Source organism: Somniosus microcephalus, chromosome 19 (assembly GCF_052327205.1).
Source record: "Somniosus microcephalus isolate GS21.2 chromosome 19, FLI_Smic_1.0, whole genome shotgun sequence".
NCBI classification, from domain to species: Eukaryota; Metazoa; Chordata; class Chondrichthyes; order Squaliformes; family Somniosidae; genus Somniosus; species Somniosus microcephalus.
This window is the reverse complement of record NC_141005.1, coordinates 38,656,389-38,683,981: the sequence shown is the minus strand read 5'-3', so window position 1 is coordinate 38,683,981 and position 27,593 is coordinate 38,656,389. Positions and strand designations below refer to the sequence as shown.

General features: G+C 43.3%; 1 protein-coding gene across 2 annotated transcripts; it reads right to left on the bottom strand.

Annotated features, from left to right (window-relative positions):
• Nucleotides 1-1,592: 1,592 nt before the first annotated feature.
• Nucleotides 1,593-23,659, bottom strand: orai1a (ORAI calcium release-activated calcium modulator 1a). Of its 2 annotated transcripts, none has more exons than XM_085961629.1 (2): nucleotides 23,046-23,659; nucleotides 1,593-2,442 (listed from the first exon to the last, which is right to left on the bottom strand). In XM_085961629.1, exons 1-2 carry the CDS (start codon nucleotides 23,157-23,159, stop codon nucleotides 1,882-1,884), a joined length of 675 nt encoding a protein of 224 aa, XP_085817755.1. In that variant the 5' UTR covers nucleotides 23,160-23,659; the 3' UTR covers nucleotides 1,593-1,881. The 2 variants fall into 2 exon arrangements, with proteins under 2 accessions (XP_085817755.1, XP_085817756.1); XM_085961630.1 differs by lacking the exon at nucleotides 23,046-23,659 and adding an exon at nucleotides 12,991-13,063.
• Between the last annotated feature and the right edge of the window lie 3,934 nt (nucleotides 23,660-27,593).

The window sequence follows — 27,593 nt, the reverse complement described above, 5'->3', positions numbered from 1 at the left end:
CTCTGCATGTGTCCAGACAGGGCACCTTTGTCACTGGAGTGCAGTACAGCGAGCAGTATAACTCAGCTGCTAGGTGTACATTGCACTATAAAGATACTGGCATCTGCAGTATAATGATAGACAACAGTAACAGAGGCAGAATATACAATGCCAGTCCACTGAAGTCAATGAACTCTTATTTGTACCATGCCATTCATTTCAAAAAAGCTTCGGTCTGCTCCCAATGGCACAAAAATCACTGAAATCAGTACAAAACAAAACTTAGAAGACACTTGTAAATACTCTACTAATCATTTTGCACATGCTTATGCACTACCAATTTTCACATTGGGGTCACTTGCCTGAGGCGACAAGCAAATGACTCAAGCTTTTGTGAGAATTAAAATACACATTTAAATTCAGAATCAGCCTTTTAAAACTACCAAACAGCCAAAAAGTAACTGGCCTCAAAGAATCCAGTGGAGACACACTGAAACATTAGCAGGATCATCAGTTCTTGGGAGCCTAATTGTGTTTCAAAAATGTCTTCAAAGTTATCTTCATAAACCCAACAAAACCAGATAAAGGGGCTGTCTATATCTAGAATATGACTAGTTTATTGAGGAGTAAACTCTAGATTGGTGGCCAAATTGTACCCAATAATGTTTTGTTCCTGTAAACACATTGTTAGAACCACCACTTGAGGTAGCTTTTGATATGAACATTCTAATCATTTCAGATATTTTAAACTGATTTTTAAAGTCCTTAACCTGGAACCAAGATACTTTATTCTTTATTATTCCCCTAACGAAGTGTGTCTTTGAAAAAATTATACACCAAAAAGGCCTTGGAGACAATACAGAGAAGATTTATTACTGTAGAATGGTACCAGGGATGAGGGACTTCAATTATGCAGAGACTAGAGATGCTGGGATTGTTTTCCCATACAGCAAAGATTAAGGGGAGAATTAATAGGTGTTCAAAAATTATGGAAGAGTAGATAGAGAAACTGTTTCTACTGGAAGGAGGGTCGGTAACCAGGGCACAGATTTAAGAATTGACAAAAAAAAAAATCTAGGGCGTGGGGAATTTTTTTTTTTTATTATTAAGTGAGTTGATGTGATCTGGAATGCACTGCCTGAAAAAAAAGTGGTGGAAGCAGATTCAACAGTAACTTTCAAAAGGGAATTGTATACATTCTTAAAAGAAAAATTTGCTGGGCGATGGGGAAAGAGAAGAGTAGGACTAATTGAATAGCTCTTTCAAAGAGCCGGCACAGGCACGATGGGTTAAATGGCCCAAGGAAAAAAACAAGCTATTAGTTTAGATGATAGTGTGATGAGAAGAGAGGAAATTGGCCAGTGAGGGACAGACAGCAATCACCCAAGCGGCACACTACTTGGCTACAACTTTGGTCCTCTCCTAGAATGAAAATTTCTATCACAAAGCACTCCCAGCTAATTACCCAGTTATGTGACAGCAGATTCTCAGCTATGGTATAATCATCACTAGTGCACATCCCATAATGTAACTTAAAAATGAAACAATGGAAGAGTAAAACTGTGGGTTAAGTTAAAACCACTTACCCAGTTATTAAGACACTCACTCCTGCAGAACACACAATAATCTCTTTAATGAAGAAAATTTAAACAATCCAATTAAATCCTGTACAAATCCAAAGTAAATACATGCAATTTGCCATTCTGATTTGAATTTAAAACTTAATGAGCAAAAATGTTCTGCACTGGTCATCATCCCAAAGTACCCAACAGTAAGTAGTATTGAGTATTATTAGATACCACATAGGTTGTTCTTTTTGTATAACAGTTCAGTCACTTCATGCACCAAGTGCTGTAAACTGTATTATATGAAGGCTCTTTCCCCAATAGCCTACAACCAGTCTTATCCAAAATGAGAACTAGTAGGGTGCAGTGTGTCCCCTCGGTCCAGCTGATCCTGCAGTTGTGCAAGTACATCCAATTCTCTTTCAACTCTCTCCGTTTTGTGGCTCACCAATGATCGATAGAAGTGAACTGCAAATATGATGAAAATTAATCCAAAGGGTACCATAATCGTTGTGGATGTAATAGCTGCAGCTTGTCCAGGTGATATCGATGATGAAGAATTATCTTTTGTATTACTAACCACAGGATTCTTATTTAATGGAAGAAACTTAACCCAACAAAGTAGTACAACTTCTGCAAGAAAAAGCAAGGTTCCAATGACTGTGGAGAAGGCCCAGGCAAGTTCAATATGTCTGTGCATACGCTCATGGGGTGACTCATGAACAGAATTGAGATTATGGACGTTGCTGACAGCCTCTATATTGGGAAGAATACAAGTGCTTATCATGAGAGCAAAAAGATGTACTGCAACCAGTACAGTAGTGCAGGCACTGAAGGCGATCAAGAGACCTTGTGGGTAATCGTGATTTCGTTCAAGCTGCACCTCCACCATGGCGACCTAAAAAAAAAAACACATCAGTTGTTTGGAAGAAAGTCTGACAAACATACATGAAGTTTGTTGTTAATGCTCCATCTCCCATCACCACCCCCTCCCCCCACTCATTTTTCTTTATTCTTGCTTTTGTCCATATTCATTACTTCCTTTCCTGGTGCCCTATGCAACAACCCTAAAAGGAGTCTTTTCTCTTCCCTTCCCAGGTTAATAGTGCTGTCCCAAGCAACCACAGGACCCCGTTTAGTACCAAAGGTTAAAATACTTTCATGCTGGAGAAAAGCGTACAGAGGCAGTATTCGGCCATGTCACCACCCAGTTCGCATTTCAGCTGAATTTTCATTTCTGATTTCAATGTTTTTCTTCACATCTTGATTGCCTTTTATTCTGTTACACATCTTCTCATTGTTTCTCAGTATTTATTTGCTTGTTCCTCTTAGGTGAATAATGACCACAATTAAAACCAATGAGCTTTTAACGGTGAATGGCAGACTATTTGACTGCAGAGGGCATCAGTCAAGCCCAATCTTGTCCTCTCCAACATTCACAAATACAGACTGCCAGAAGGGGTCACTGGTTAGTGATCAGGATTAGAAGTCCTGACTAATTTTCCCGAGAGAGAGAGAGAGAGAGAGAGAGAGAGAGACAGACAGAGAGTGTGCTGAGCCCAACTGTCGCTCCCCTATCATGGCCCTCAGCACTCAGCCAGGGTTTCAAACCTTACATATATGTGGATAGTTCAATATTTCCCCAAATATTCAACAAATCTTGTTCTTTCCACAAAATGACATCATGCAGAAATACTAGGTCATAGAAAAACAGGAACAGGTGTAGGCCATTCAGACCAGAGCCTGTTCCGCTCTTCAATTAGACCATGACTGTTCTGTACCTCAACTCCATTTACCCAATTTTGCTCCTTTTTCTTTGATACCCTTACCCAAGAGGGTAGTGACCCAATGTCACTAAAACAGATTATCTGGTCATCATCTAATCGCTGTATGTGGGACTTTTCTGTGTGCAATTTGCTGCCGTGTTTCCCTACATTAAAAAGTGACTACACTCCAAGTTTACTTAATTGGCTGTGAAGCGCTTTGGAGAAGTTCCAAAGCTGTGAAAGAGGCTATGTAAATGCAAGGACTTGTTCTTTCTTTACAAGCTTCTTGTTGAAGCGGTTTCAATTTGACTGCAGTTTCATTTAAACCAAACAATTTCCTGACTTGTGAAAGAAGCTGCTGCAGACATGACCACTAAGACACAGTCAAAGGCGCACCATGAAGTTCAAGCTGGCAGAGATTACAGCCACAGAATGGATCTCAGCTCTGACTGCAAGTTAAACATAGACCTCCCCAGTCAGTGTGAAACTACTGAGCTAATGATCTAAAAATGTTTGTTTGGTCAAACTTGTTCTTGCAGAATGAACAGGTTTTAAAATGCAGTGAATGGAAATGGTTTTGTGCATTTTTAATTTTAAGCTTTTTTCAGTTGGCTGGTTTACAGCACCAACTCATTTTAGGCATTTCACGATGGCTTAAAGCAAGTATCTTCCAGTGAAAGCAAACACTGATCTGTGTGAAGGTATAGCAGCCTATCACCCCCCTGTTATGCCCTACTGTAAACAAAAATAAGTTGTGAAACAAAAGAAAACTAATGCTTTAGACATTTGTCATTAAAAGTTTAATGTCTATCTTGTACTCTCATGAAAGACAGGTGAATCAAAATAGAGAGAGTCCCAGATTTTCATTTGGAGTGCATGTCCACAGATCCCTGAAGGTAGCAGGCCAGGTAGATAAGGTGGTTAAGAAGGCACATGGAATGCTTGCTTTTATTAGCCGTGGCATAGAATACAAGAGCAGGGGGGTTTATGCTTCAACTGTATAAAACACTAGTTAGGCCTCAGCTAGAGTACTGCATGCAGTTCTGGTCACCACATTACAGGAAAGATGTGATTGCACTAGAGAGGGTACAGAGGAGATTTACAAGGATGTTGTCGGGAGTAGAGAATCTTAGCTATGAGGAAAAACTGGGTCTGTTTTCCTTGGAACAGAGGAGGTGGAGGGGAGATCTTAGAGGTGTATAAAATTGAGGGGCATAAATAAAGTGGATAGAAAAGACATATTTCCCTTAGCAGAGGGGTCAAAAACCAGGGGGCACAGATTTAAAGTAATTGGAAGGTTTAGAGAGGATTTGAGGGGAAATTTCTTCACCCAGAGGGTTGTGGGGGTCTGAAACTCACTGCCTGAAAGGGTGGGAGAGGCAGGATCCCTAACCACATTTAAAAAAGGTACTTGGATGTGCACTTGGGATGCTCTAACCTGCAGGGCTACGGACCAAGAGCTGGGAAGTGGGATTAGTCTGGATAGCTCTTTGTTGGCCGGCGCGGACACGATGGGCCGAAATGGCCTCCTTCCGTGCTGTAACTTTCTATGATTCGGTATCAGCTGCCAGAAGTCAAACTGACATTGTGATCCAGTGACAAGAAACTGCTGATGATCTTACTGCAGTCAAAGGCTGATTTCAGCAGAAGATATTATGCAACATTTAGAGTCATAGAGTCATAGAGTTTTACAGCACAGAAAGAGGCCCTTCGGCCCATCGTGTCTGCGCCGCCCATCCATCCCTGTCCAGTCTAATCCCATTTTCCAGCATTTGGTCCATAGCCTTGTATGCAATGCCATTTCAAGTGCTCATCCAAATGCTTCTTGAATGTTGTGAGGGTTCCTGCCTCTACCACCCTTTCAGGCATTGAGTTCCACATTCCAACCACCCTCTGGGTGAAAAAGTTCCTCCTCAAATCCCCTCTAAATCTCCTGCCCCTTACCCTGAATCTATGCCCCCTTGTTATTGACCCCCCTACTAAGGGGAAAAGTTCCTCTTTGTCTACCCTATCTATGCCCCTCATCATTTTGTACACCTCAATCAGGTCCCCCCTCAGCCTTCTTTGCTCCAAGGAAAACAACCCCAGCCTGTCCAGCCTCTCTTCATAGCTGAGGCGCTCCATCCCAGGTAACATCCTGGTGAATCTTCTCTGCACCCTCTCCAAAGCAATCACATCCTTCCTATAGTGAGGCGACCAGAACTGCACACAGTACTCCAGCTGTGGCCTCACCAGCGTTTTGTACAGCTCCATCATAACCTCCCTGCTCTTATATTCTATGCCTCGGCTAATGAAGGCAAGTATCCCATATGCCTTTTTAACCACCTTATCTACCTGTTCCGCTGCCTTCAGGGATCTATGTACATGTACACCAAGGTCCCTCTGACCCTCTGTACTTCCTAGGGTCCTACCACTCATTGTGTATTCCCTTGCCTTATTTGTCCGTCCAAAATGCATCACCTCGCACTTTTCAGGGTTAAATTCCATTTGCCACTTTTCCGCCCATCTGACCAACCCATCTATATCGTCCTGTAGCCTGAGGCTTTCCTCCTCACAATTTACCACCCCACCAATTTTCGTGTCATCTGCGAACTTACTGATCATACCTTTTACATTCTCATCCAAATCATTTATGTAGATCACAAACAACAAGGGACCCAGCACCGATCCCTGAGGTACCCCACTGGACACAGGCTTCCAGTCACAAAAGCAACCTTCGACCATCACCCTCTGCCTCCTGCCACTCAGCCAGTTTATGATCCAACGCGCCAAGGCACCCTGGATCCCATGGGCTCTTACCTTCTTGACCAGTCTCCTATGCGGGACTTTGTCAAAAGCTTTACTGAAGTCCATGTAAACCACATCCACAGCATTTCCCTCATCCACCCCCCTAGTCACCCCCTCGAAAAATTCAATCAGATTTGTCAGACATGATTTACCCTTGACAAAGCCATGCTGACTATCCCCGATTAATCCTTGCCTCTCCAAGTGGAGACTAATTTTGTCCCTCAGAATTTTTTCCAATAATTTCCCTACCACAGATGTTAGGCTCACTGGCCTGTAATTCCCTGGTTTATCCCTGCTACCCTTCTTGAATAATGGTACTACGTTAGCTGTTCTCCAGTCCTCTGGTACATCCCCTGTGGCCAGAGAGGTTCTGAAAATTTGTGTCAGAGCCCCTGCAATCTCCTCCTCTGCCTCCCACAGCAGCCTGGGATACATCTCGTCTGGGCCTGGGGATTTATCCACTTTTTGGCCTGCTAAAACCGCTAGCACCTCCTCCCTCTCGATGCTAATATGTTCAAGTATGTCACAGCCCCCTTGCCCGATTTCTATGTCTGCATCGTCTTTCTCCATAGTGAACACAGATGCAAAAAATTCATTTAAAACCCCGCCTACATCATCTGGCTCTACACACAGATTGCCACTTTGGTCCCTAATGGGCCCTACCCTTTCCCTGGTTATCCTCTTGCCCTTAATATACTTATAAAACATCTTAGGATTTTCCTTTATTTTGCTCGCCAGTGTTATTTCATGGCCCCTCCTCGCCCTCCTAATTTCTTTTTTAAGTATGCCCCTGCATTTTTTATACTCCTCTAGGGCTTCTTCCGTCTTTAGTCTTTTGTAACTGCCAAAAGCCCCCCTTTTATTTCTAATGCATTTTTGTATATCCCTTGTCATCCAAGGTTCCCTTTGCTTGTTGGTCCCACCCTTGACCTTTACAGGAACATGTTGGCGTTGTACTCTCTCTATTTCCCTTCTGAAAGTCTCCCACTGTTTTGATGCGGATTTTCCTATAAGTAGCTGCTCCCAGTCCAATTTGGCCAGATCCTGCCTTATCATATTAAAATCGGCCTTCCCCCAATTTAGAACCCTTATTTCCGGGCCGTCTTTGTCTTTTTCCATGACCACCTTAAATCTCACCGAATTGTGGTCACTGTCGCCAAAATGCTCTCCTACTGACACTTCCACCACTTGCCCGGCTACATTCCCCAGAATTAGGTCCAGTACCGCCCCCTCTCTTGTAGGACTTTCTACATGTTGGCTCAAAAAGCTCTCCTGGATGCACTTTAAGAATTCTGCACCCTCTAAGCCTTTCACACTCTGACTATCCCAATTTATATTGGGGAAGTTGAAATCCCCCACTATTATTACCCTATTATTTTCGCACTTTTCTGAGATTTGCCTACATATCTGTTCCTCTATCTCCCCCTGACTGTTTGGGGGCCTATAGTACACTCCCAGCAAAGTGCTTGCCCCCTTTTTGTTTTTAAGTTCTACCCATATGGCCTCATTAGAGGAACCCGCTAATATATCATCCCTCCTTACAGCAGTAATTGACTCCTTAATTAATATTGCAACACCCCCTCCCCTTTTACACCCCCCTCTGTCTCGCCTGAAGATTCTATACCCCGGAATATTGAGCTGCCAGTCCTGACCCTCCCTCAACCATGTCTCCGTGATAGCAACAATATCGTACTCCCATGTGTTCAACAACAACTTCAGTTCGTCCACCTTATTTGCAAGACTCCTTGCATTAAAATAAATGCCTTCCAGCCCTGCCATATTCTCTTTTGCCTTCACATATTTGCTTTGCCTTCCCAGCTGACTTGTTTTTCCCTCTGTATTTGGCTGTAAATCACCCCCTACTATAGCTCCACTCTGTACCCCATCCCCCTGCCAAGTTAGTTTAAACCCCCCCCAGCAGTGCTAGCAAACCTCCCCTGTTTAAATGAACTTCAGAACCACAAGAAACTAAATATCCTCATTTAGTAGCTGTAAAAAACTCAGATTATAAAGTTAAGCCCTTAACAATATTATTTTTGCTGAGGGTTTGGGAGGGGGGGGGGGGGGTGGAGAGAAAAAGAGGGATACCCTTTCTTATTCTTCTGTTCAAAAATAATTAAATCCCACCACAACTTACATCTCTAAGAACAGTCCTGATATAAAAGAAAAATCATTACAGGATGAAGGAAAAAAGTGGACACGGAGCAGGAAGGAGCAAGGTTAATAGAATGGTTTTGGGATATAAAAGCAGTCAAAGGAAAAAGGTTAATTAGTAAGCTTTTGAAAGCAGGGAGGAAAGTGCCACGGCCAAAGGCTTTAGGGAGTGTGTTGCAGAAGGCAGGGCATTGTATGGAAGAACAATGCCCTGCCATGGCTAACAAAAGAAGTTAAGGATAGTATTAGATCCAAAGAGGAGTCATATAAAGTTGCCAGAAAAAGTAGCAAGTCTGAGGATTGGGAGCAGTTTAGAGTTTAGCAAAAAAGGACCAAGAGATTGATTAAGAGGGGAAAAAGAGTATGAGTGTAAACTTGTAAGGAACATAAAAGTGGACTGTAAAAGCTTCTACAAGTATGTAAAAAGAAAAAAAAATTAGTGAAGACAAATGTAGGTCCCTTACAGTCAGAAACGGGAGAATTTATAATGGGGAACAAGGAAATGGCTGAGCAATTAAACAAATACAGGAAACTTTCTGGTATCTGGCACTGATGGGACCGAGCTGGTGCCGTACCATCAAAACATTAGCGCTGGTTTCTACGGCAGTTAAAACATACGGAGCTTTTGAGCTCCGTGTGAATCAACAAACCCTGTTGCTTAGCAACAGCTTCAAAACAGTCAGCCACAGCTTAAAAGCGTCTCTGTAGCTAAGCAACAGCTTCAGCTAGACCTTGCAGAGCCTGACTGGAAAAAAAAAGCAACGAGAAGTAAAAAAACTTATAGGAAACGGCTCCTGAATTTTGCCGGTAGATAGAGCTTTCCGGACATTTAACCTCCAGTTAAACGAAAGTTTCCTGTACTTTGTGTCCTCTTCCGTGAAGACAGAACCAAATAACTTCCTAGAAATGCAAGGGAACCAATGGTCTACTGAGAAGGAGGAATTAAAGGATATTAGTATTAGAAAAAACAAGTGTGCTGGAGAAATTAATAGGACTGAAAGCTGATAAATCCCCAGGGCCTGAATCTGCATCCGAGTACTAAAATAGGTAGCCATGGAAATAGTGGCTGGATTGGTTGTCATCTTCCAAAATTCTATAGATTACATAAGAACATAAGTAGGAGGAGCAGGAGTAGGAGTAGGCCATACGGCCCCTCGGGCCTGCTCCGCCATTCAATAGGATCATGGCTGATCCGAATCTAGACTCACGTCCACTTCCCTGCCCTCTCCCCGTAACCCCTAATTCCCTTATCTGCTAGGAAACTGTCTATCTCCATTTTAAATGTATTTAATGTTGCAGCTTCCACAGCTCTCTGGGGTAGCAAATTCCATAGATTTACTACCCTCTGAATGAAGAAGTTTCTCCTCATCTCAGTTTTGAAAGGGCAGCCCCTTATTCTTAGATTATGCCCCCTAGTTCTAGTCTCACCCATCAGTGGAAACATCCTCACCGCATCCACCCGATCAAGTCCCCTCACAATCTTATATGTTTCGATAAGATCGCCTCTCATTCTTCTGAACTCCAATGAGTAGAGTCCCAACCTACTCAAACTTTCCTCATACGTCAACCCCCTCATCTCCAGAATCAACCGAGTGATCCTTCTCTGAACCGCCGAGAGCAAGTATATCTTTTCTTAAATATGGGAACCAAAACTACACGCAGTATTCTAGGTGTGGCCTCACCAATACCCTGTATAACTGCAGCAAGACTTCCCTGTTTTTATACTCCATCCCCCTTGCAATAAAAGCCAAGATTCCATTGGCCTTCCTGATCACCTGCATACTAACTTTTTGTGTTTCATGCACCAGGACCCCCAGATCCCTTTGTACTGTAGCACTTTGCAGTTTCTCGCCATTTAGATAATAACTTGCTCTTTGATTTTTTCTGCCAAAGTGCATAACCTCACACTTTCCAACATTATATTCCATCTGCCAAATCTCTGCCCACTCACTTAGCCTGTCTATGTCCTTCTGCAGGTTTTTTAATGTCCTCCTTACGCACTGCTTTCCCTCCCATCTTTGTATCGTCGGCAAACTTGGATATGTTGCACTCGGTCCCTTCCCCCAAATCGTTAAAAGATTGTAAAGAGTTGGGGTCCCAGCACTGACCCCTGCAGAACACCACTAGTTACTGATTGCCAGCCCGAGAACGAACCATTTATCCCAACTCTTTGTTTTCTGTTAGATAGCCAATCTTCCACCCATGCCAGTATATTACCCCCAATCCCGTGATTTCTTATCTTGATCAGTAATCTTGTGTGGAACCTTGTCAAATGCCTTTTGGAAGTCCAAATACACTACATCCACTGGTTCCCCTGTTATATCCTCAAAGAATTCGAGCAAATTTGTCAAACATGACTTCCCCTTCATAAAACCAAGCTGACTCTGTCCTATTAAATTATGTTTATGCAGATGCTCTGTTACTGTTTCCTTAATAATGGACTCCAACATTTTGCCAACCACAGATGTTAGGCTAACTGGTCTATAGTGTCCAGCTTTTTGTCTACTTCCCTTCTTAAATAAGGGTGTTACATTAGCAGTTTTCCAATCTGCCGGGACCTTTCCTGAGTCCAGGGAGTTCTGGAAAATAATCACCAATGGGTCCACAATCCCTACCGCCACTTCTCTCAAGACCCTAGGATGTAGGCCATCAGGTCCAGGGGATTTATCCGCCTTAAGTCCCATTATTTTACTGAGTACCATCTCCTTAGTGATTTTAATCGTGTTTAGCTACTCCCCCATTGCCCCCTGTTTGTCCAGTGTTGGGATATTTTTAGTGTCCTCTATTGTAAAGACTGATACAAAATATTTGTTCAGCGTCTTTGCCATCTCCATGTTCCCCACCACTAGTTTCCCGGTCCGATCCTCTAAGGGACAAACGTTCACTTTAGCCACAGTTCCGGCAGATTGGAGGGTGCCAAATGTAACCCCACTATTTAAAAAAAGGGAGAGAAAATCAGTAGCAGAGAAAATGCTAGAGTCTATTATAAAGGATGTGATAACAGGACACTTAGAAAATATCAACGGGATTAGACAAAGTCAATATAGATTTATGAAAGGGAAATAGTGTTTGACAAACCTACTGGAGTTTTTTGAGGATGTAATTGGTAGAACAGATAAGGGGGAACCAGTGGATGTGGTGTATTTGGATTTTCAGAAGGCCTTTGATAAAGTCCCACATAAGAGGTTAGTGTGCAAAATTAAAGCATATGGGATTGCAGGTAATATACTGGCATGGATTGAAAATTGATTAACAGACAGGAAACAGAGTAGGAATAAATGGGTCTTTTTCAGGGTGGCAGGCGGTGACTAGTGGGGTATCGCATGGATCAGTGCTTGGGCCCCAGCTGTTCACAATATATATTAATGATCTGGACGAGGGAATTGGATGTAATATCTCCAAATTTGCAGACGACACAAAGCTGGGTGGGAGGGTATGCTGTGAGGAGGATGTCATGAAACTCCAGTACGATTTGGACAGGTTGGGTGATTGGGCAGAAACATGGCAAATGCACTATAATGTGGATAAATGTGAGGTTATCCACTTTGGTGGCAAAAACAGGAAGGCAGATTATTTGAATGGCAATAGATTGGGAGAAGGGGAAGTGCAAAGAGACCTGGGTGTTCTTGTGCACCAGTCGCTGAAGGTAAGCATGCAGGTGCAGCAGGTGGTTAAGAAGGCAAATGGTATGTTGGCCTTCGTAGCAAGAGGGTTCGAGTACAAGAACAAGGCTGTCTTGCTGCAGTTGTACAGGGCCTTGGTGAGACCACACCTGGAGTATGGTGTGCAGTTTTGGTCACCTTACCTGAGGAAGGACGTTCTTGCCATGGAAGGAGTGCAGCGAAGATTCACCAGGCTGATACCTGGGATGGCAGGAATGACGTATGAGGAGAGATTGTGTCGATTGGGCTTATACTCACTGGAGTTTAGAAGATTGAGAGGGGATCTCATCGAAACCTATAAAATTCTGTCAGGCCTGGACAGACTAGATGCAGGAAGGATGTTTCTGATGGCCGGGGAGTCCAGAACCAGGGGTCATAGTCTAAGGATAAGGGGTAAGCCATGTAGGACAGAAATGAGGAGGAATTTCTTCACCCAGAGAGTGGTGAACCTGTGGAATTCTCTGCCACAGAGGGCGGTGGAGGCCAGTTCATTAAATATATTCAAGAAAGAGTTGGATATATTTCTTAAGGCTAAAGGGATCAAGGGATATGGGGAGAAGGCAGGGACAGGGTACTGAATTTGGATGATCAGCCATGATCTCATTGAATGGCTTACTCCTGCTCCTATCTTCTATGTTTCTATGGATGAGGGAACCAAATGTAATATTTCCAAGTTTGCCAACGACACAAAACTAGGTGGGATTGAGAGTTGTGAGGAGGATGCAGAGGCTTCAAGGCCATTTAGGCAAGTTGAGTGAGTGGGTAAATACAGGGCAGATGCAGTATAACGTGGATAAATGTGAAGTTATCCACTTCGGTAGGAAAAACAGAAAGGTAGAGTTTAATTTAAATGGTGATAGATTGGGAAATGCTGATGTTCAAAGGAACCTGGGTGTCCTTGTACACCAGTCACTGAAAGCAAACATGCAGGTGCAACAAGCAGTTAGGAAGGCAAATGGTATGTTGACCTTCATTGCAAGATGATTTGAGTACAGGAGCAAGGATGTCTTACTACAGTTGTACAGGGCCTTGGTGAGACCACACCTGGAGTACTGTGTACAGTTTTGGTCTCCTTACCTAAGAAAGTATATACTTGCCATAGAGGGAGTGCAGCGAAGGTTCACCAGACTGATTCCTGGGATGGCAGGTCTGTCATAGGAGGAGAGATTGGGTCGATTAAGCCTGTATTCACTAGAGTTTAGATGAATGAGAGGGGATCTCATTGAAACATATAAAATTCTGACAGGGCTAGACAGACTGGATGCAGGGAGGATGTTTCCCCTGGCTTGTGGGGGGGGGGGGGGGGGGGGGCGCGGTGGGGTCTAGAACGAGGGGTCACAGTCTCAGGATACAGGGTAGGACATTAAGGACGGAGATGAGGAGAAATTTCTTCACTCAGAGGGTGGTGAACCTGTGGAATTCTCTATCACAGAAGGCTGTGGAGACCAAGTCACTGAATATATTTAAGAAGGAGATAGATAGATTTCTAGACACAAAAGGCATCAAGGGGTATGGGGAGAGAGTGGGAATATGGTATTGAGATCGAGGATCAGCCATGATCATATTGAATGGCAGAGCAGGCTCGAAGGGCTGAATGGCCTACTCCTGCTCCTATTTTTCTATCAGCTACCAAATGTCAGAGTGGGGAATGAGGGTAAACCAGAGTCAGAGGAATGGAAGTTGGGTGCAAGTGGCTGAACTAAATTGCTGAGATAGAATGGAGCAATGTCAAGAAGGAAGTAAAAGGCAAGAATTAGGATTCTGAAATCAATCTGCCAATGTATGGGGAGCTTAGTAAAATATAGGCGAAGAGTTCAGCTTTATAATTTGAGTTCCACTGGCACTGAATGAGGTGAAGAGAATGTGGGACTTTGTGGAGATGAGCTTGAGCATGAATTAAAAAAAATAAACCGCTGGATGTAAACTTGTCAAATTTAATTAAATTGCAGATTTCCTAAAACCTGGATCACAGGCATTTTTTTTTGCAATTTCTAGCAGTGAGGTTATACTTTCACAAGATTCAGTGAATAGTTCATATTTTTCTTTTGTAGTCAAAGCTACTCAGCCAGATAGCAATCTTCTCCCAACAATGTTACAAAGACATCAATTTTTAAAAAAGGCACATTTCCCCTCCCCCCCCCCCCCAAATCATGACTTGAAACCTAAAATACATATAGATTTTGTCCTCTTACACTTGAGTAATGTCTGGGGAGAGCATTTTGAGCTATAAAAACTAGGGTGAAACACTGGTCATTATAAATCACTGGGGATGTAGTGATATAGCAGCAATGAGAGAAAATAAAAGCTTCACAAGCTTATTTTTCTATAAACATGTTGGTACAAATATACCAACTGCACTTAAGCACAACACTGCAACAACACAGAAGGGCACCCCACTGCTTGGTGTCTGCTACATTGGTCAATGTAAGGTGCCCAAGGGTCAGCATCGACTTGCATCCAGTTTTCCCTTTAACCAAAAAAAAAACTTGCATTTATATAGCGCTTTTCACAACTTCAGGATGTCCCAAAGCACTTTACAGCCAACCACTTACTTTTGAAATAATAGCAAAATGCTGCGGATGCTGGAAATCTGAAATAACAGCAGAAAATGCTGGAAACACTCAGCAGGCCAGGCAGCATCCGTGGAGAGAGAAACAGAGTTAACGTTTCAGGTCTTTGAAATAGTCACTGTTGTATTGTTGGTAAAGTTATTTGTCTCCATTCATTTGTTCCACAAACATTACTAACTGAGATTGGGAACAATGGAACCAAAGTGTAACATTTTCCTATATTGTATATCTAGGACTGCATAGAAATTATTTTTCACTCTACATTTGAAAGTATTTCAGTGTTCTGCCACCTAAACAGTTATTGCTGTCGTTATTATAACCACTATTGCTCTATTGCATGCGCACATTTGCTGCTGTCCCAAACCAAAGCTTCCTCGATTCTCTACCCACCTTCTCCTGGCCTTGCTCTCCTGCCCACCAATTCTCTGCCTCTCATACCCCCTACTCTCTCAAACAAACTCTGGTCCCATAAAAAAAAACCCTACCCCCCCCACCCCCAGGAATTCCTTTCCCTTTGCCACTCCAGGCTCTCGTTCATCCAATCGGCTTTTTGCGTTCCTCTACCTCAACCTGAAAAACCTTTGGCATTTTCATTGCAGCGCATGCTGCAGGCGCTACTTCAAACTATGTTACTCCTACTTTCCCCACAAATATGTCATTGTTGCTGTTAAATGTCCTCCCTTGGCACCTTCCTCGCCAAAATCAATTGCTTTCTGTCTGCCCTCAGTCTCTGCCTTGAGTGACGACTGATCCTTGTGAATTTCAACCTCCAACTTCCTTGCCTTCACCATCCCCAAACACATGGCCAACTCAATGTATCATCCCACAAAGCCTCGAGATCTCCATCAACAAGGCATCTCTCATTTTCCTTTCTCTGCTCACCCAGAATCAACTCCCTCTCAAGCACTTTCTCAAACTCCAAGCTCATTCTACTTTTGCCGTCACCTGTAACTACACTGATACTACCATCAAATTACTCCACAACAGTCTCACCTCCACCTTCAATGCCTCGCCAATCCTAGATAGTCTCTCAAACTCACCACTCTACATGGTAGAACAGCCATCTTTGTGGCCTCACATGGGCATGACTACTGGGTTGTCTAACATGTTGCACTCTCTCCCTTTCCACAGTCAAATCCATTTACCATTTCAAGATAATCGCAGAGAGCAAGAACACCAAACTTCCATCCTGTCCTTCGCCACCAACCACTTCCTCGAACTTCAACACTGCATCCTCATTTCAGACCCCAAAATGAAAGGAACTTACTGACTTGAGTCCAAAAACAAAGCCATCTGCACAGCTGCCTCTACCAGGCCCACACCTCTTGAATTCTTGCTCTTCTGAACCAAGCTTCCACCCACTTTATACTCCCCAGTTTGTCCTGTAACCATCCACCAGTCTTCATTAAACTTGTCTCATCCACGAAACCTATTCTGTTGCAGTTCTTGACCACCCAATGACCCTTCCTCACCTCAATGGTTGCCGACATCACAAACCTGTTTCTGCCCTTCCAACACTGCTCTACTTCCTTCAAAAATCTCCATTAGCTTGCCTCAAAAAGAAATGTACCCTCCCCCCACCCCTCCAAAGTCCTACTCTAAATTTCCAAAGTTCTGGAACTGTCGTTGCCTTGCAACAATGCTCCCACCTCTGGCCGAGTATCTCCCATCTGGCTTCTGCCTCACCCTCTCATTGACAAGATCATCTAAAATCAGAGTCAATTTCCACATGTATGCCAACTACCCAGCTTTCTCCTTCAACCTCCCTCTTCACTTTTACCTTACCATCGCTGAAATCCAAATCGAAGCTGTTAGCACTTCGAAGTTTGACTTCTCAAATGCTTTCTTAGCCAACCTCCCCACTTCCACAAATTACAGCATATTTAGATCACCACGGTCCATTTCCTCGCCTGGTTAAAAGTCCCACAAACCCATAGTCATCAAGCTCCAATAGCTCCCCATGTCCCAGATCATCATTCTCACTTTTAAAATCCTACCTCAATGATCTCCTCCAGCTGTACATCCTACATCCACTGATCTCTACTGCCGTTCGCTGCTTTAACATTGTTGGCCACATCTTCAGCCCTTCGGAACTGTCTCCCTAAATCACATTTCCCTCCCCCTCCATCCCAGCTTTCAAAAAATGTTCTCCAATTAAATATTGGGAAGACAGAAGCCATTATTTTTGGTCCCCGCCACAAACTCCGTTCCCTAGCCACTGACTCCATCCCTCTCCCAAACATCTGTCTGAGGCTGAACCACACTGTTCGCAACCTTGGTGTCATATTTAAACCTGAAATGAGCTTCCAACCACATATCCGCGGCAAAACTAAGCCCATTTCTACCTCCCTAACATCATCCGTCTCCACCTTTGCCTCAGCTCATCCGCGCCTTTGTTACCTCTAGACTTGACTTTTCCAACACACTCCTGGCTGGCCTCCCACATTCTACCCATGTCCTAACTCACACCAAGTCCCGTTCACCCGCTCGCTGACCTAGTGACTCCCAGTTAAGCAATGCCTCGATTTCAAAATTCTTGTCCTTGTTTTCAAATCCCTCCATGGCCTCACCCCTCCCTATCTTTGTAATCTCCTCCAACACTACAACCCCCCACTGGAGATATTTCACTCCTCTAGTTCTGCCCTCTTGAGCGTCCCCGATTATAAATCGCTCAACCTTTGGTGGCCGTGCCTTCTGTTGCCTAGGCCCCAAGCTCTGGAATTACTTGCCTAAACCTCTCCGCCTCTCTTTCCTCCTTTAAGACGCTCCTTAAAACCTACCTCTTTGACCTAGCTTTTGGTCACCTGCCCTAATTTTTCCTTATGTGGCTCGATGTCAAATTTTCTGTCTTCTAATACTCCTGTGAAGTGCCTTGGGATGTTTTACTATGTTAAAGGTGCTAAATAAATACAAGTTGTTGTTGTAGTTGAAATTTTCAGCAAGGTTAAAACAATTAGATTTTATTTGGACATTGGTAATCATGAGACACGGATGATCAACAAACATATGAATTAGGAGTAGGAATAGGCCACTCGAGCCTGCTCTGCATTCAATAAGATCATGGCTGATCTGATTGCTTCACATTCCCGCCTACCCCCAACAACCTTTCACCCCCTTGCTTATCAAGAATCTATCTAACTCGGCCGTAAAAATATTCAAAGACTCTGCTTCTACCACCCTCTGAGGAAGAGTTCTAAAGACTCACGACCCTCTGAGAAAAAAAACTTCTCCTCATCTCTGTCTTAAATGGGAGACCCCTTATTTTTAAACAGTGACCCCAGTTCTAGATTCTCCCACAAGACGAAACATCCTCTCCACAGCCACCCTGTCAAGACCCCTCAGGATCTTATATGTTTCAATCAAGTCACCTCTTACTCTTCTAAACTCCAGCAGATACAAGCCTAGCTTGTCCAACCTTTCCTCATAAGACAATCCTCCCATTCCAGGCATTAGTCTAGTAAACTTTCTCTGAACTGCTTCCAACGCATTTACATCATTCCTTAAATAAGGAGACTGATACTGTATACAGTACTTCAAATGTGGTCTCACGAATGCCCTGTATAACTGAAGCATAACCTCCCTACTAAAGCAATCCAAATGAGTTTCACATGAAACAGGTCATTGGCATCACAAGCATATCCAAAAGAAAAATGCGCTTGTTACCTTCCTGGTATTTTTTCCCCTAATGCCACCTGTATGTTTTAGTACATAGATTTCCGCATTAAAAATCGCAATGTGTTTGCCTTCATTCCTGTAATGTTTCCCAACACTACGTTGATTCCCCCCCACCCCCCTTTCCAATCAGAGCTCTTTTTATACAGTTGCAATAACCAGAGAGGAATGTAGTGACACGTTTCATTTTGAACACAATCTCAAAATTGCAGGTTACATAGGATCTACGGCACAGAAACAGGCCATTCGGCCCAACCAGTCCATGCCGGCGTTTATGCTCCACTTGAGCCTCCTCGCGTCTTTCCTCAACTAAATCCATCAGTATATTCCCTTCTCCCTCATATGCTTGTCTAGCCTCCCCTTAAATGCATCTATAGTATTCGCTTCAACCACTCCCTGTGGTAGCGAGTTCCACATTCTCACCACTCATTGGGTAAAGAAGTTTCTTCTGAATTCCCTATTGGATTTCTTGGTGACTATCTTATATTGATGACCTCTAGTTATGTTCTTCCTCACAAGTGGAAATACTCTCTCTGTATCCTTGCATTTCTGGTATCACCCTTGTAAATTTTCTCTGCACCCTCTCCAGTGCCTCTACTGGTACAAGTTCAAACTAAAACTCAAGACAACCCCAAAATGTACCAAAGGTCAGATCTACTTTGTCAATTCGGGATGTTTTGAAAATCCATTAAAAAATTAAACAAAAAGTCAGTCATTCTGAAATACAGAAAACTCTTTGGTATCCAGCACCAATTGATTAGAAATTCCGGATGACGGAGAGGGTTATCTACCGAGGCTATTTTTAACAAACAAAAATTAAAAAAAAAAAATGTGCAGTATAATTGGGTACTCACCGACAGAATGTTGTGGTAGAGACTACCAGCAGCGCAGGAGAGTCAGACTCCTGTTATTGAGGTGTTCGGACTTCCGACAGCACCAAGAAGCAGAGTAGTGACAGTTTGGCGAACTACCCCCACTGACTAACTCAGCCACCGCGGGAGACTCGGACCTCGGCAACATTTCCGGTTATTGTGGTGTTGTTTTCGGAGTATGAATTTTGCCGGTTAATAGAGAATTCCGGATATTTAGGTGCCATTTAAACGAGTTTCCTGTAGTTAAACTTTGTCTATTTTATTTTGACTATACCACTAGATGGTGCTGCCTCCAAGTAATGTTTGATTTTAGCAATCAGGCAAAATGATGGCTTTGGCCCCCTGCCCGCCAACCCCCAATCCCAATATGGAATGATACAGCAGGCCGCCATTCGGCCAATCATGCCTGCTGAAAGAGCTAGCCAAAAAAATGTTTAGCTGGAGGAAATTGTGGCTCATCCTAGGTTGGTTGTCAAGACAAGCAGCCTGACAGCAGAGGCAGTGGAGGGGTCGAGAGAGGTGGTGGAGAAGTAGAGCTGGAGGTCATCAGAATACTTGTGGAAGCTGACCGGTGTCAGCAGACGATGTCACCAAGGGGCATCATGTAGATGAAGAAGAGGCAAAGGAGATCGATCTCTGGAAGACACCAGAGGAAATCGTACAGGGGTGGAAAGAGAAGCCCTCGCTGCAGATGTTCTGGTTATGCTATGGATAGATAAGAGGGGAACCAAATGAGGGCAGTCCCGCTGAGATGGGTAACCGGGGTGAAGCACTAGAGGAAGACGTGGTAGACCATGTCAAAGACTGCAGAGAACGAGGAGGAGTAATACACCATGGTCACAGTGGATGTCGTTTGTAACTTTAATTACGGCTGTTTCTGTGCTGTGGTAGGGGCAGAAACCTGATAGCAGAGACTCAAACAGGAAGTTGGGGGGGAAATTGGACAGAGATTTGGGATATATTTATGGACTTGAAAGGAAAGGGAGATTGGGTGATTACCATTGCAATGGTAGAGGAGTTAAGAATGGATTTTTTGAGGAGTGAGTTGATGGTTTTGAAAGAGACGGGGATAGTATCTAATGAGAAGGAACCATTTAGATGTTAGCTGGAATGAGGACAGGAAGGAAAGGTGACCAGTTTAGTGGGGGAATGTGATCAAGGAAGCAGGAGGTTGGTCTCATGGAAAAAAAAGAGAAGCTCAGAGGGAATAAGGGGTGATGGGAGAGAAACTAGTGGTAGATGCGGATTCAGGGCTAGAGCAGATGGTTGGAAGTGGAGAAAAGCCAGGGGTTATTTTTGCTCTCCAGGCGGATCCTGGAGTAGTGGATGGTCTTGGCAGATTATGAGCCCAAATAGTACTTGATGTGGTCCAGCCAGATCTGGTGATGAATGGCTAAGCCACTTGTGCACCAGAAACACTCAGGTCTGCACCAGTGTCAGTCATGGCTCTTTTTATAGCACAGCTCAATTGGTTGTGAGTTCAGTTCCCATTCTAGAGACTCAAGCACAAAAATCTAGGTTCACACTCTGTTGGATGAGACGTTAAACCAAGGCTCCATCTACTTTCTCAGGGGGACGTAAAAGATCCATGGCACTATTTCGAGAAGAGCAGGGGAGTTATTACTGGTGTCCTGGCCAATAGTTATCCCTCAATCAACATCACAAAAACAAATTATCTGGTCACTGTTTGTGGGAGCTTGCTGTCTGCAAATTGGCTGCTAAGTTTCCTACATTACAACAGTGACTACACTTCAAAAAGTACTTCATTGGCTGTAAAGTGCTTTGGGACATCTGGTGCACGTGATAGGCGCTATATAAATGCAAGTCTGTCTTCTCTTTTCAAGAGAAAAAAAACCCAGCCAGTTCATCCTTTCCTCATAGGTATATCCTCATATTTCTTGTAAACCTTTTTTGCACCCTCTCCTTTTTATAATATGGTGACCAGAAGTGTACACACAAGTCCAAGTATGGTCTAACCAAGGTTCGATACATGTTTAGCATAACTGCTCTTACTTTCCAATTCTATCCCTCTAGAACGAAACATAGTGCTTGTTTTTTTTTTAAATTAAAAGGCCTTGTTAACCTGCATTGTTACTTTGTGGATTTGTACTCCTAGATCTCTTTGCTCTTCTACCCCATTTAGATTCTTATTTCCACCCCCCCCCCCCCCAGTAATATATGTGACCTCATTTTTCTTTCCAAAATATAATACCTCACATTTATCTGTATTGACATTAATTTGCCAATTATATGCCCATTCTGCAAGTTTATTAATGTCTTCTTGAAATTTGTTGCGGTCCTCCTCAGTTTTGACTATCCCCCCAATTTGGTGTCATCCGTAAATTTTGAAATTGTGTTTTTAATTCCGAGGTCTAAATCGTTGATACGTATAAATTGTGAACAACAGTGGCCCCAGCACTGATCCTTGTGGGACTCCACTTTCCACCTTCTGCCACTCTGACTAGCTCCTTTATCCCTACGCTCGGCTTTCTGTCTTGAAGCCAGCTAGCTAGCCATTCTGCATTCTCTGACCTTTTTCCATTGGTCATTTGGTGCAGGAAATACTTTTATCTCCTCTGCAAACTGCTGAGCACCATCAACTGAGTGTGCACCTGCAGCACATATTGCGGTTGGACAAACTTCCATGGGGAGGCTACTGTTAATGATGCACATCAATTCCTTTTAGCATTATATACATTGTGAAGGCAGTTGTGAAAGTATTTTATTTGTTCCTTACAAAACTGTTTGGCTGATTAAACGTAAAATTTTCAAATCATTAACGCCAGAATTGAATATACCAACGATTTTACAACAGATAGCTAATCAGTGTTGATATCAATTCCAAGAACTAGTAATTGAAAACAAAAATAGAAATTCCTAAAATTTTAATGCCTAGAGAAAGGTAAGAAAATCTACAAGAAAAAAATGTTCATTGAAAATTAGTTAATGGCCATAATTATTGAATCAGAGCAGTTTGCCACAAAATACACAATTTAGAACCGTCATTCTCCAAGCAGAACATGCTGAAATTGCTACTAAACTAGTACATTAAAACACTTAAAATTGTTAAATGCTCTTGTAAATATAAAGGCACTTTGCCCCTGCCTGGATGTTTAATCACGGATACACAATCAACACGACTTTTGAAAAAGCTATAAAGTTAAAATACGATAAACAAAAAATTAAGAGCCAGCGCCTGCTTTTCTGCTGAGCCACCCAATAAATGAGGACAATGAGAAGGTAGAAACATAGAAGATAGGAGCAGGAGTAGGCTATTCGGAATGAGCATGAGGCAGGTGAAGAGTTAGAGAAATTTAGGGTCCTTGAAAATATATTTTGCGTTTTACCCAGAAGAGCCGTATAAACAGGCTTGTATACACGTGGACATCTGCTGCATTACTGCAGTTTTTTCCTAGAGGGAACGTGAGAAGATTTGCAAAACGCAGGACGATTTTCACTTACATTTCATACTAAAACTATTAAAAAAATATACGTCTGTTGCCTGCCAATGATTTTATTACGTAAAACGGTTTAGTAAAAAGTAAATGTTGCTGAACCCGTAATTATTTGGATCCACAAAACCACTGCTCATCCCACCCCATTTGCAGAACAGATTATTGAATTTTGCCTTTGGAAATATTTCCACAGCATGACCATATAGTAAATTACAGACCATTACACCGTAGTAACACGAGTTATTAAAACTATGTGCGGAAATCGTCGCCTGACTTTACTACTCGCAAACCATGTGTGACAATGTCAATTTGCAGCATTATTACTAATGCGCCTGTCGCTATTTATAAACTGGTCAATCTGCAAAACACACACTTAACTAAAGCAAGATTACTTTTTGGGGGGGGTCAGTTTGTGCTTCCTTAATTACTTTAATCGTTTTTTTTAAAATTAAGTGGAACAGGAAATAAAATGTTCAGCACGACACTGGGATCAGATGGTAGAAAAATCTCACACAGCAACTCTCAGTGAATGCTATAATAGGTCTGCGACTATAAAAACTTACCATGGCGAAACCCGACAGTAAAGCTGACGTCCTGCTGGAGGCTTTGAGTTTGGCTCTGCTCAAATAGAGCTTCCTCCAGGACAGAGCCTGCATCGAGTGCTCGTTCAAACTCATTTAATCAACCCTCCCCTCCCACCCCCCAATTCAGCTCGGTTATTTCCTCTCCCTCCCTGGCTTTAAAGCAGAGAATTTTGTTTTAAGTCACAGCTTCGAGCAGCAGCCAAGTCTCCCAGGTGAGGATTTGTTTTCCCCTACTTCCTTTAAATGTCTTCGTACTTTAAGAAAAAAATGAAAGCTCCTCTTCTTGCAATAAGCACATGAGATCCAGACCGGGGTGGGGGGAAATAAAAAATAACCCCACACGCGGCGTGCAGCAGAATGAGACACCGGATCGAGTGCAGCTATTAAAGGGGAGGGAGGACAAACCCTGCTCCTGCCCCGGCCCGCTGCGCTGTGTGGCTATTGTGAGCGGGCGCCTGTCAATCACCCGCTCCGGGCTCCTGGGCTCCGGCTGACGTGACGTGACGCGACGCGCGACGCTCTGAGGTGATGCTGATGCGCGGCAGCGCCCGCGCGCCCGCCCCGTGTCAGCCCGATCGATCGATTCAAACTCTGACCCACATCACCGCCGCTTCACTGCACACACGACGCCAACGCGTCCTTTTACCAACCCCCCCCCACCTAACCTCTCACTCACTCCCAATCCAGAGCCATTGGTTCGCCCTATTGCCGCCTCTGCCAGTTTGTGGTAAGCAGGCAGAGCTGATGGTAGGAAGGACTTGGAAGTATTTTGCATATAAACGGCTCCAGAAAGAACCTGATAGTGACGGTGTGGGAGGGAGGGGGTGGGCGGACGGACGGACTCCGGCTTTTTTTTTTCTTCTTCTTCTTCCCATTTTCGCTCCCCATCCAACACACAAACCTCCCAGTGCAGTTCTCATATCAGAGGGGAAATCGACCCGATACCGAAGTAAGTTAGTCCGATTAATGCGCTAGAGTGTGGCTTATACACAGGCCTTTAGTCAGTGTCACTTTAAAAATACACGTTACGAAGGGTTAGATTTTAAAAAAAAATGCAAAACCAAGTTTATTTTAAAGCATTTTCCTGTTTGATATTTTTGCATTAAAGCTGTATGGTGACGATTTAGAGCTGTACAAAAGAAGTTGTAAGTTTGATTTAAAAAAAATATATATAACACTAAACAGTGGTTGAAGGGGAGGGTTCTGTGGGAGAGCATGGCAGCGCTGGTTTTAGGAACTGCGAGGCCCTGAATGAAATCATGGGCGGGCGAGAGGCTCTGAACGTTTTTCACGTAAATTAATTTTTTGCTTTTCATTTAGTAAGCACCATAATTCACTTTTATGATCGGTGTTGTGAATCCATATTCTGAATTGTGTTGGTATTCTCATAACTTCAATCTGTTGGCTTTTTTGAGACTGGACATTTGAGCAGTTCTTTAAGGCATAACATTCACAACCGTCAGTGATTGGCTGTACTGTTTCGCTGCCCAGTTGAAACTTCCAGGTTTCAGAACACAATTTTACCCAACTCAATTCGACTCTACTACCCCCCCCCCCCCCATGTATATTTTGCCAGTTATTGAATGCAGTACAAAGGGTAAACATTGCCTACATTGAAATGTGTGCCTCCAAGTGCCCAACACAAGATGGCAGCTACAAGGAAGCATGGAATCCACACTGCCTCACTTGCTTTGCTGCAGGAGAAGTGGTAGTTAGTGGTGGCATTGGGGCACATAACAGTGGAAAATCTATCTAAATTGATAATCGCAGGAGTACTGTTAATGGAGTTGCTAACCATCTGGATTTGGACTGGTCAGACTGGGTTTCCAGGGGCTACCTAGAACGTTTCAAAACTGTAAATTGAGAAGTCATTTTTGTTGTTGTTGTGGCCCAGTTGAAATGTTGGTGTTATGTTTGGAAGACGATATTGCTTTTCCCAATCTGATATACAGCCTCTGATTGGCTGCCACAGTTTGGAAATTTGCTGGTTTTGCCATAATTTAAGTCGCCCCTGGTGGCTTTGTTGAAGTTTGAATTAAACAGCTGCAGCCAGAGGTTCTGCCAAGTGATGTTTTGGATTTGGCAAAAAGGTGACAATTGTGTGGATTACTGTGCTGTATGAGGGTTGTGTTCCTGATTTTTGAGTTGTGCTGATGAGGCTTTTCCCTGGAGGAAGGAATAGAAAGCTAAAGAATGCTGCTCTCTGTACCTCTTGTTAGATGACCGATTTGGAGGAGTATTGGCATAGACCTGGAAGCAGGTCATAGTTGTCTGTCCTCTTGGTTCAGAATAAGTACATAATATGTGAGAGACTGGCAAATGTGGGAGAAAATGCCTTAATGAAAATGTATATTTTTTTTCTTTAATGTTTGGTTTGATTAGTGGAGTATTTTAAACTGAAACTGCATTTGTTATTATTAATTGGAGTGACTGGATCTCACTGGGGCCTGGTCATGAGTGGAGTTCCACAGACTATGAATTGCAACAATTGCTGTCCCTCATTTTTATTATTGATTTAGAGATGGACTTAAATAAAAGCATTCCTAAATTTCCTGATAACATGAGAATGTGCATGGAGGTTAGTAATTCAAACCAAACCAAGACAGGTGAATGAGTTGAGGTGAATGGTCTCATGCGTGGCAAGTGCAGTGTCATGAACTTGGGGCTAGAAAACTTCCAGCTTGTTTACACCATGCAGGAATACACATTAAAGGTAACTAAGTAAAAGAAACCTGAGAATAATGATTATCACTCATTAAAGGCACAAAAGCAGCATGCGTTGGTTACAGGAAAACCAAATAGGATTTTAAGTTATATTACTCGGAGTACAAAATGAAGAGTAGTCCTGTCTGCATGTTCCTCTTTTGATAGGACCAATCAAAATAAACAAATAAACTGTAACTAATAAAACTTTAAATAAACGTTAAATCAAATTAAAATTTGGTTGTCCAAATCAATTATGCACTCCAGTCCCCGCGGCGCCCACCGGTCACCTGTCTGCATGTTCAGGTGGATGTAAAAGATCCCACGGCACTATTTGAAGAACAAGGAAATTGTCATGGGGCTTTGGTCACTTCTGTTCACTATGTTTATCAACGAATCAGGCCTAGAGGAAGTGGTGTCAAAATCGGCAGATGATACCAAAATAGGAGGTATAGTTAATTCCTTAGAAGACCAAAGAAAGCTGCAAAGCAATATTAATAAGATGGAAGAATAGAGTACAATATTTTTTTAATTCACTCACGGAATGTGGGCATCGCTGGCAAAGCCAACATTTATTGCCCATCCCCAATTACTTTTGAGAAGGTGGTGGTGAGCCGTCTTCTTGACAACGGAGTGGCTTGCAAGGCCATTTCAGAAGGATGTCATTAAGTGTGAGGTGATTTTTATTTAAGAAAAATAACATTAATTATAAATTGAATGGAAGTATGCTCCTTGCTCCTGGAAAAAACTCTCCCAACTCTCTTACAACTGCACTTATGAAATCCCAACTGTCCAGCCTTTGGCCCTCCACTCACCATGACATTTCTGCAGCTACCGATCTGCTCAACCACACCTTTGATGCCCTAGTCTCTATTAAAACAATTACTCGCTCTCACCCTGGCCGTTACCCCGGTACGGCTCTCATCTTCGCTCCCTTAAGTCCAAGGGACGCAGACTTGAACGGATATGGCAGACAACTGGTTTAGCCATTCACATCCAGATCTGGCTGGACCACATTATTGGGTTTTGCTCTCGTCTGCCAAAATTGCCCACTGTTCCCGAATCATTCTGGAATGCAAAGATAATCCCTGGCTCCTATTCTCTACTGCTAACCATCTTCTTAAACACACCTCTCCTGTCTCCTCCACCCTCACCTCTGACAACAAGCGTGAGGAGCTCATGAACTTCTTTGTCTCTAAGATTGAGACCATCTGTTCTGCTGCCTCTGCCACATCCCTTCCTTCCCCTAGCCCACCGGGCCAAACTTCCTCTAAGGTTCCCTCCTGCCCTAGCCCTGAACTCACATCTTTCTCCAGTTTCTCTCCGATCTCCCCTCATGACCCCTCCACGCTCATCTTGTCCATGAGACCCACTTCCTGCTCCCTTGACTCTATTCCCACCAAACTGCTGACCACCCAACTTCCTTTTCTGGCTCCCATGTTAGCTGACATTGTTAACGGTTCTCTCTCCTCAGGTACTGTCCCCCTCTCCCTCAAATCTGCCGTCATCACCCCTCTTCCTATAAAAAAAAAACCTTGATCCCACCGTCCTTGCAAAATACCGACCCATCTCCAACCTCCCTTTCCTCTCAAGTCCTTGAACGTGTTGTCTCCTCCCAAATCCGTGCCCATCTTTCCCACAATTCCATGTTTGAATCCCTCCAATCAAGTTTCCGCCCTTGCCACAGTACCGAAACGGCTCTCATCAAAGTCACAAAGGACATCCTTTGTGACTGACAAAGGTAAACTATCCCTCCTCGTCCTTGACTTGTCTGCAGCCTTTGACACGGTTGACCACTCCATCCTTCTCCAACGCCTCCACCGT